The 9,298-nt window shown below is 52.2% G+C and overlaps 1 protein-coding gene across 1 annotated transcript; it reads left to right on the forward strand.

Annotated features, from left to right (window-relative positions):
* The first annotated feature begins 1,391 nt into the window (after positions 1-1,391).
* On the forward strand, positions 1,392-8,060 carry LOC114689183 (PWWP domain-containing DNA repair factor 3A-like). Its single transcript, XM_037199323.1, is given in 4 exon segments — positions 1,392-2,216; positions 3,014-3,209; positions 5,696-6,730; positions 6,733-8,060. Coding segments are annotated over 2 exon segments (2,070 nt in total). The 5' UTR covers positions 1,392-2,216; positions 3,014-3,209; positions 5,696-5,862; the 3' UTR covers positions 7,935-8,060.
* The last annotated feature ends 1,238 nt before the right edge of the window (positions 8,061-9,298 follow it).

A 9,298-nucleotide genomic window follows, 5' to 3' on the forward strand; every position in this document is an offset into this window, starting at 1 on the left:
TCCCACAGCAAGCAAGCATGCATGAGACCAGCTGAAGGTGCTCCTAAGGGATACCCATCCAGCAATCATACGAGTGTAACTTGGGGCTTGTAGCTGTTCAGGCTTGACTCAGGTCTGTGGTTGCGCATGCGCATCGGACCTCAGTAAGCCCCTCTTGTCTAAGTATCACTCATGGCTGCTTCTCTGGAGGACCCGGGCGTCCAATGATGAGTGCAAAAATACACAGGGGCAGAAAAAGGAAGCCCCTAGTCCCCCGCCCACTGTACAGTCTCGTGCCCAGCCTTTTTAGGCCTGCAGTCTCCAGGGCCCCCCCTTCCTGATTGCCTTCAGGAGCTTAATCCCATCTAAAGAATAAGTGAGACTCTTGGCAGTCACTGTATTGTTCAGCTTGGGTTCGGACACTTCATGGCCCTACTGTCCTCTCCCAAGGACTGTGCATCTAAGATGGCCATGCTTTGCCACCATATCATCTTGGGCATGCATAAAGCGTGGGGGCTCAGAACACAAGTACCATGATATCTGACCTTATGCAAGAAACATACAATGACAGCAGTTAAATCCACCTCTCCCCTCCCTCCACCCCTGCCCACTTGGCTATTTAGGAAGGAAATTGAGAACCACTGCTAAGCACAGGAAGAATCCCAAGGCCTTGTTGCTGTGGGGATTTTCAATGCCGTATCTACTGTGGGGAGCACCCTTGCATTCATCAAAATGGGAACTGTTACATCAGCCCATCACACAATCACTCCACCCCCAGGTATGGACCAATCCCCTGAATAGAAGCATTTGAGCAAATATAGATACACAAAGGCTCATGGCATCCCTAGTCTCAGTGAGAAAGTCCCAAATTACCCCCTCATGATAAAGAGATTCACCAAGCATGGTATATCTGCACAACAGAATACTACCGAGCACTAAGAAGGAATGCACTGCCACTCCATGAATGTGGGAGCATTTTAACGGAAATTGGTCAGACAAAAGGCACATTCTGTAATTATCCATGTATGTGTCATGGTCAGAGTAGGAAAAACGCTGAAGAGGTGAACTTTCCAAATTGGTGTCATCTAATGTGGTGAGAAAGCATCCCACTAGATGCAGGGATGGGTGCATGGACTAGTAGGCATGCCTTGAGGCAGCTTAGAGGCAAATGGTTTCTCTCTCTGTCTCTGTCTGTCTGTCTGTCTCTCTCTCTCAGTGTGTGTGTGTGTGTGTGTGTGTGTGTGGTGTGTGTGTGTGTGGTGTGTGTGTGTATGTGTGTGTGTGTGGTGTGTGTTTGTGTGGTGTGTGTGTGTGGTGTGTGTGTGTGGTGTGTGTGTGTGGTGTGTGTGTGTGTGTGTGTGTTGTGTGTGTGTGTGTGTGTGTGTGTGTGTGTGGTGTGTGTGGTGTGTGTGTGTGGTGTGTGTGTGTGTGTGTGTGTGTGTGTGTGTGTGTGTGTGTGTGTGTGTGTGTATGTGTTGATTGGAATGAGATATCCACCACAGCCTGGGGCTTTTGAATACTTGTTTCCTAGTACTGTTTGGGTTTGTTTGGATGGTGTGGCACTGCTGGAGGAAATATGTCACTGTGGGTGCGCTTTGAGGTTTCCAAAGCCTCCTGCCATTTGAAGTTTGCTTTATCTCTTTGCTGCCTGGAAGTCAAGATGGATTTTTTTTTTTTTTTGATGATGCCACCTGAATTCCTGCAGGTCCACAGTCCTCCATATTTTCTGCCAAGTGACCTAGAACACTTATTTACCTCTGGAGAAACAACGTGCCTGCCTTCCAGATTCTGGCAGGTGTAAAGGTGTCCTCAGACCTGGCCCCTTCCTGATCTTATGAAGGCAGAACAGAACCTGCCATCTCTTGTTTTGCCTTGTCCCAGACCCTCTGTGGTCAAAGCCCCTGCACCAAGGCCCCCTGCACCCTGGAACGGCAGCATCACCTTCTGTAGTGTGTGTGCATGCTTTCTTTCATGTGTGCAGCTGCAGGGGGTGGGGTAGGGAACTAGGTGACAGAGATGGAAGTGAACAGTCAGCCTCCTGGGTGGATTAGTACTTCCTGATTTCCACAGAGAACTGGCTAGTAGGAAAGAACGTTTTTGTTTTTTTTTTCCCCCATGACATGGTGGTTGCCATGACAACGGGGACAAGCCATTCTTTCCTGGTTACAGATTCATTTGCGAAGGATACTCACAGAATGGAGAGGTGGAATCACTAGACAGACACGCAAAGCGCATAGGTAGGTGCCTCTAGCCAGCCTGAGTGAGTGAGCTGAGCCTGTGAGTGTGCCGTGGGAGCGTGCTGGCCCTTTCACGGGACAGGAAAGGTTCTCACTACTACTGTTTGACTCGAAGCCCCAAGGACTGGCTGCTCAGCCAGCCCTGTCTCTTTGTCCTCAGGTGACACCTCTTTGGTACCAGCTTTATCGTTTCAGGCCCTGAAAGCATAGATCGCCAACCTACGTAACGGATGCCTCGTCTCTGTTTGGCGATGATTGTCACATGTGCTCTTGACAGAATGACCCTGTTCATGTGACAGCACCTTACCTGAGATAGTTGTGGCTTGTGTTGTCTTGAGGGAGAGAAGCTGGAAGGCATTTAAAGAGGAGGTAAATGGGGACGATGACTGGCAGTTTCCTTGGAGGATTGAAGCCAAGGTCTCCAGGTCTCTTGGCCTGGAGGCCTGACACAGGAAGTAAGAAATGCCTCCCCAAAAGACAGCCCCCTCCAAGCTGGCCACTAATCACAGCTAGGCAGACTGAGGTAAAATCAGCGCGGTATGAACACCTGAGGAAGGGGCAGAGTTTCTTCGCTGGACAGGTATTAGTTTGTGTCCGGGCCTGAGTCTTTACTCTGCTCACGGTTGGGTTAAGCATCAGCTGGGTATCACAGGATGTGTAATTACAGGTTTCTCTCTGACCCACCAGCACATCATCTGGATCTCTGTGTATCTCTGTCCCTGTGTGTGAGCAATATGCTTTGTACCCTTCTTGCACCCTCTCATCAGACTGTCCCCTGTCTGTGTGTCTTACCACAGGGAGGGAAGCCACCTGGAAGCTCCCATCTGGAGAAAATGTGACTAGACATCGCACACAGGGATTGCGTGTGCAAGTTCTTGATAGAAGGCCTTCGGGCACGGAGCCAAAGCGTGTGTTGAGACAGAGATTTCAGGATCCTATCTCGCACACTTCTCTGTGCACCTCTGGGGAAGATAGTCTTCTTTCATCGGAAAGGTAACTGTTGAAGGTAGTGCACTGGAGGTGATGCCTGAAACGATGGAGGCGGGTGGCAATACTGACAATATTTAAGCAGGCTATAGAAAATGTAAGGACTTTTCTATGCCCTGGAGCAATAGGCATGCACAGATGGAATACACACACTGTGGAGAGTGTGGCCTGATCTGAGTGCAAACGTTTCTCTTTATGACTGAGTTACAGATGTTGCGTGGATGTCCTGGTTTGTGGGCTGGAACACATACTTGGTATTCCCAGGTATATTTTCTAACCCAGGAAGTGTGTGAGGCTGAGAACATCATGCTTGAGGGAAGCAGAAGCTCGTGCAAGGCCTGCCTGGGGTCAAAAGCTTGCGTTCTATAAGCGTAACTCGGGCATCCGTGGTTGCTAAGGGCACTGAGTGAGGGGTGGGCTCTCTTGTGCCCAAGGTGTGGTGCCTGGACATGGGGGCACATTGGGGCTTGATGGTGCTCATTCAGCCTTGCTGGAGGGCATGTGCTAGGAAGGTCCAGCAGAAGGCAGCCTGAAGTAACTGAGGCACCTATGTTTTCCTCTGTGTCCTCCAGAGAGAGCTGTGGCCCAGGACTCCAGAGGGGTTGGATCAGAGAAGGCCAACCCTGTGAGATCACACAGATTCCTCAGAGGAAAGATTACTGCGGGTGATCCCTAAATTGGGCCCCAGACTTCCACAGTACACATTTACTATTGCATCACCCAGCAGGTGTGGCCTGGGACAGACCTAGGCTTCTTTATGTAGATAGTCACTTTACACACTGTGAAATCAGATTCAAAGTCAGTAAGACTTGAATGGGAAGAGGGCAGAAGGGCCACCGCACATTGCGCAGTGACTAGGGAGCCAGAATGTAACACCAGGTGTTTATGGATACAGAGAGGGTGGGAGGGGGAGGACCGAGGGAATGACGTGAATATCATCTGCCTCCCGTATTTCTGTATGGTTGGGAATTGCTATGGATAAGGACTGGAGTCCCTAAGAGAGCTCAGTGTGCCCACACTCACAGAAGGGACGTGGGGTAACGGGAGCCCCAAAGAACAGCAGTGTCCTTCGGAAGCTGTGTTAGGAGCCCTGAGTCCACAGTGTTCTACCTCACTGTGCCTGGTGGCACCCAGGCAATGACAGAAAGCACCTGCATCCTCGCATGAGAGGTGAGCAGCTGTGGCATGTCAGCCCTTCATGGTTCTACTGTGTTGTGGTCCTTTAAAGTGTGTGGTCCTTCTCGGCAAGCACAGTGGGCCTCTTTTGAGGATCAGACAGATGTGGGATTTGTTTTCCCGCACGCATGCAGGCACGCACGCACGCACGCACGCACACATGCACGACATGCACACTGCTGACAGGAAACCACGGCCCCAAAAGGCAAGAGCAGTCAGGAAAGGAAGAGACCCTGATACACACCTACTCACAGTGAGAAGAAAGGGATGAGATTCCACTGAGAAGCACAAGGGGAGGGACTGTGTGGAGAGGCAGAGCATGGAGGAACATGAACAGGAGTGCTGCCCTACAGATGAGACTGGACACCACTTCCGATTCAAAGCATGCCTTCTGGACTTAGGGATGGGCAAGTGGCCATACAAGGTCATCAAGCTAACTGCTTTGATTTCCTGTCTGTCTAAGACTTTGTGGATTAACGTTAGGGCACAGAGGTTGTGGGCAGGAGAGTTCTGTGGCCTGGGGTCTATTGGTAGAACAGTGCCTATCACCAGCAGATATGGGTGTGGCAGGGTCTACAGACTTGAGGTTGCAGCAGGAGGGTGGGCAATTCCAACAGAGACACTTACCCTGTTGCTCTCCATCTGACACTACTGAGCTTGCCAATTACTAAGCATTTCTCCACAACGAAGTGCTTTCTTTTGGGGGCTCTCCTTTGTGCCATGTGGACACTTGATCCCATAGCGAGGTCCAGGACAGAGTTGGGAACAAGAGATCTGAACCAAAATATGGGGGGCTGGGGGAGGGGGAGGGACGCCAGAAGCTATGACAGTGACCTCAACCATCCTTACTTGCCATGTTATGCAAATCACCGTGAAGATTTCCCTACCCCCTTGCTCTTCAACCTGGTATCACACTGGTGTGGAAGGCACGGGTGCACTAGGTGTCCACAGGCTTCCTGGGGTGGGGCAGAGTGGGATTAGCTCCCTAGGAAAGAGAACAATGAGGCTCCCCCCACCCCCAGGGAACCCCAGGGAGCCCCAAGGTACTGGATGGGCAAGAAAATACACAAGCCATGTAAAGAAACTCACCTCTCCAGGAGGAAGTTCACCACCTCAGCCCCAGGTGGGGAACCGTGTGTTACACATCTGCTCTGGATCCTTCCACATCTTCTCCCGGATGCACCCTCAGCTCTGTAGAACAGACTTTGTGCACCCCCTTGCTTTCTCTCTCCTCACCTCATTGAGCTGTTGCTTCTGTGTCCACTAAAGGCTAATTCCTTCCTAACGCAGCTCTGCTTCCCTCTCGCACACTACAGGATACGCCCACATCACTCTGAGCAAGGACATCAGTTCAAGCTTGTCTACCAGATTCTGGAGGGAGGATAGCACCGCAGGCAGGGGAGCCAAGCCGGAGACGACCAGCAGTCACAGTGCCCACCACAATCAAGGGAGCCAGTCACCCTGTCCTGATCAGCACAGCACCATGGACTCTGCAGAGTATGTGCTCTGTGGCTGGAAGGGCCAGCTGTGGCCTGCAAGGGTGTTGTCCAGACCCGGGACTTCAGCCCATAGTAAGAGGAGAGGGGCATCTTTCCTGGAGGTCCAAATCCTGCCTGTGGGTGAGAAGACGAGAGTAAGGAGCACAGAGGCGAGGCCCCTAACCAAGTCTGAAACCGTAACCATCGCCTCCTTGGCAGGAAAGGAGTCACAGGGCCAAAGCTCGCCAAGGCAGACCAGGGCATACAGAAAAGCCCTCAAGGTGGCATTGGATGTTCTGGGAGAGGGAACCTGTTTGTATCAAGGAGGAAGGGCAGGTGGCAGAAGAACCAGCACAGCGGCGCCAAAGGTTCCGAAAGAGCAGGCCAGCTCCAGCCCACGCCAGCGCCTGCACCTCCAAGGGCGCAACCAGAAAGGCCAAGGGCTCTCCCACAGGAGTCCTGGGAAGCGGGGCCGCCCGAGATCTGTGTTGATGGGCTCACCGAATATGCCTGCAGTGCAAGGGGGGAAAGCCCGGGCGCACAGTGCTGTTGGGCACGCTCACTTTGAAATGCAAGGAAACATGCTAAGACGCACCAGAGTGTGGCCAGCCTCCTGCAAGACACCAGCAGGAAATGCTGGTGATAATCCCAGCAAGAGAAAGCTGAGCACATCCAAGCTCAGGTCTTTGAGCGCCCCGGCCTCCAGGGAGGGTGCCCGGGATAGAAATGAGCAGCAGGCTGCCTCTGGGCCACCGAGGCAGGTCTCTACCTTGCCCAGAGCTCTCAAACAACAAGTACGGTGCGGCAGCCTAGAGATCCGGGCTATTGGAGCCCAAAGGAAGACCACCCTCCCAGAGAACGAGGAGGACCCCGGCCGGGGACCCCGAAACCAGACTCAAGGGGAGCATCGGCAGCCTGCATGCCTCCAATCCCGAGGCTACGAAGATCTCTCCGCATTGCTACCCGGAAAAGGAAGATCCATGTGCTGTGTGCACAATGCGGGCTCCCAGAATTGGAAACTAAGGTGCACTCAAAAGCAACTAACACCGGGGTCAAGAGGAGAGCGGCTGGAGTTCAAGAAGACCGCCAAGCCACCAACGTGGCTTCTGCTCAAGAGCCGAGTACCATCGAACGAGGCATGCTGGTCTGGTTCAAATTCCAGGACCTTCCTTTCTGGCCGGCGGTGGTCAAGAGTGTCAGCAAAAACGACAAGATGGCGAGGGTGCTGTTGATCGAGGGCAACATGCAGTTTGAGCACAGGGGTGTCAGAGTCCCTCTCCGCAAGCTGAAGCACCTGGACTGTGGAGCAAAATTATCGCTCCTGCGGAGAGCCAGCAGAGTGTACAGCCAGGGCATCAACTGGTGCCTCTCAGTGATCGACCACTACAAAGAAGACCTTGCCTGTGGCTCCTTCCTGGGCTCCTTTATGGACTACTACACCTCCCAAGCCAGTTATCCGCTAAGGAGAGCCATCCAAGAGGGCGACCTGCACATTGATTTCCCCAAGGTGAGCTATGCCGACTTGGAAGATTGGGAGGAGGAGACAGCCCTGGGTGCGAAGGGGCCCCGCAAGAAACTCTTGCCTGACCGCATGAGGGCCGCTTGGGACAGAGCCAACCAGAAGCTAGTAGACTTCATCGTGAAGAGAAAGGGGGCCGACCAGCACCTGCTGGACATTGTGAAGGGCAGGAAACCGTCCAGGTGGCTGGACGACCTTTGGAAATCAAAGAGGGAAGTCTTCTGCATTGAGACCTACCTGGAGGATGAGGACCAGTTGCATCTCGTGGCCAGACACTTGCAAGAAATATCCAAGGAAGCGGATGAGGCCCTGCTCTCTCTGGCAAGAGGAGACAGAGTCCGGTTTACCATGGAGGTTCTTCTTCCAGAAGCAATCATCTGCTCCATCGCTGCCCTGGATGAGCTTAGCTACAAGGAGGCAGAAGAGAAGTACCTGCGTGGCCCACCCGTGCACTACCGTGAAAAAGAGCTCTTTGACAAGACCATCCTAAAGGCTGCCCGGATGAGGTCAGCATCCAGGATTCGGGCTGCCAGGAACCCCTCTGCACCCACTCCTTAGAAGGGAGCTTCCTCCTTTCAGCCATCACCCCCGCAGCTCCACCTCCAAAAGAGGACCATCTGGGAGACTCTGGGCTTTGCTATGGCCACTGTGAAAGCTCCTCACTGCACACACGTTTCTCCCCTCCCACCCACCCACCCACACCCTCGAAATAAAGGTTCATGTCCGTGCTTGACGGTGCAGATGTCCACATCGGCTCGACAATTCCTGTAAGCTTCAGGCCAGGCCTAGCCCTCTTTAGCCTGTGCCCCAGGCGCGGTGGGGGCGCCTCTCTGGAACGTCACCAGCCATGGGTGGAGTATTAGCTAGCTATGCACAGCCTTGCACTCTCTGCACGGACCCCACGCACCCAGACAGCACACCAGGTCCCTGATGACACTGTGTCTCTCTCCCTGTCCTCTCTAGGGTGCTATGGATGGGGCCGGATTCCACTGTTTTCTCCATTACCTCATTCTTGCTCACTCACGTTGAAGGAGAGGAACAGATGTGTGCTTTGAGCTGTGCTTTGAAGCCAAAGAAGGGGTTGGAAATGTTGTGACCTTGGAGATAGCCTGATCTCAAAGAACTTACACACATTCTCTCTCTCTGTCTCTGTCGTCTCTGTCTCCCTCCACCCCCCCCTCTCTCTCTCTCTGTGTGTGTGTGTGTGTGTGTGTGTGATAGGTCAGAATCTGGTGTCTTCTTCAGTTATTCCCTCTCTAATTTTTGAAACAGGATCTCTGGACCTGTAGCTTGCTCACTGATTGTGCTAGAATGACTGGCCAGACAGGTTTTTTTGATCCTCCTGTCTCTCTCTCCCTGGTGCTGAGATTAAACATACCTGTCCATATACCTTTTTTTTTTTTTTTAAAAAAAAAAATGAGTACTGGGTAATGAACTCAGGGTGTCACCTCATGCAGAAAGCACTTTACATTCTCAGCCATCCTCTGCTCCCCAGAGACTTCATACTCTTAATGAGAAAGATTTGCCAACCTCGTGGGCTGACTCTCTGCAGCAAACATCAGTATCCCAGCTTTTCTCACATTTCAGAGATCAGAGACTTGTGCTGCTTGCAGGAAAGGGGGGGACCTAACATTCCTTGGAGTCACTGACACCTGGGGTATACACGGATGAGAGACAGCCCTGCCATATCTCTCAGAAGCTCCTGTTTTCCCTGTCTTGAATCACAGTCCATGACATATTTTGGTGACAGGGAACTGAATTGGTACCTATGTGCACTCTCAAGTACAACCTTATAGGCACCTGAGTCCACTCTCCTATTGTTCTTGCCTGAATCTCTGAGTTCTGTAAAATGTAGTTTCTTTTGGTATTGATATTTTGTTTTGTTCTGTTATGTTCATTTAGAATATAGGACACTCTATCTA

This window comes from Peromyscus leucopus, chromosome X (assembly GCF_004664715.2).
Source record: "Peromyscus leucopus breed LL Stock chromosome X, UCI_PerLeu_2.1, whole genome shotgun sequence".
NCBI lineage: Eukaryota > Metazoa > Chordata > Mammalia > Rodentia > Cricetidae > Peromyscus > Peromyscus leucopus.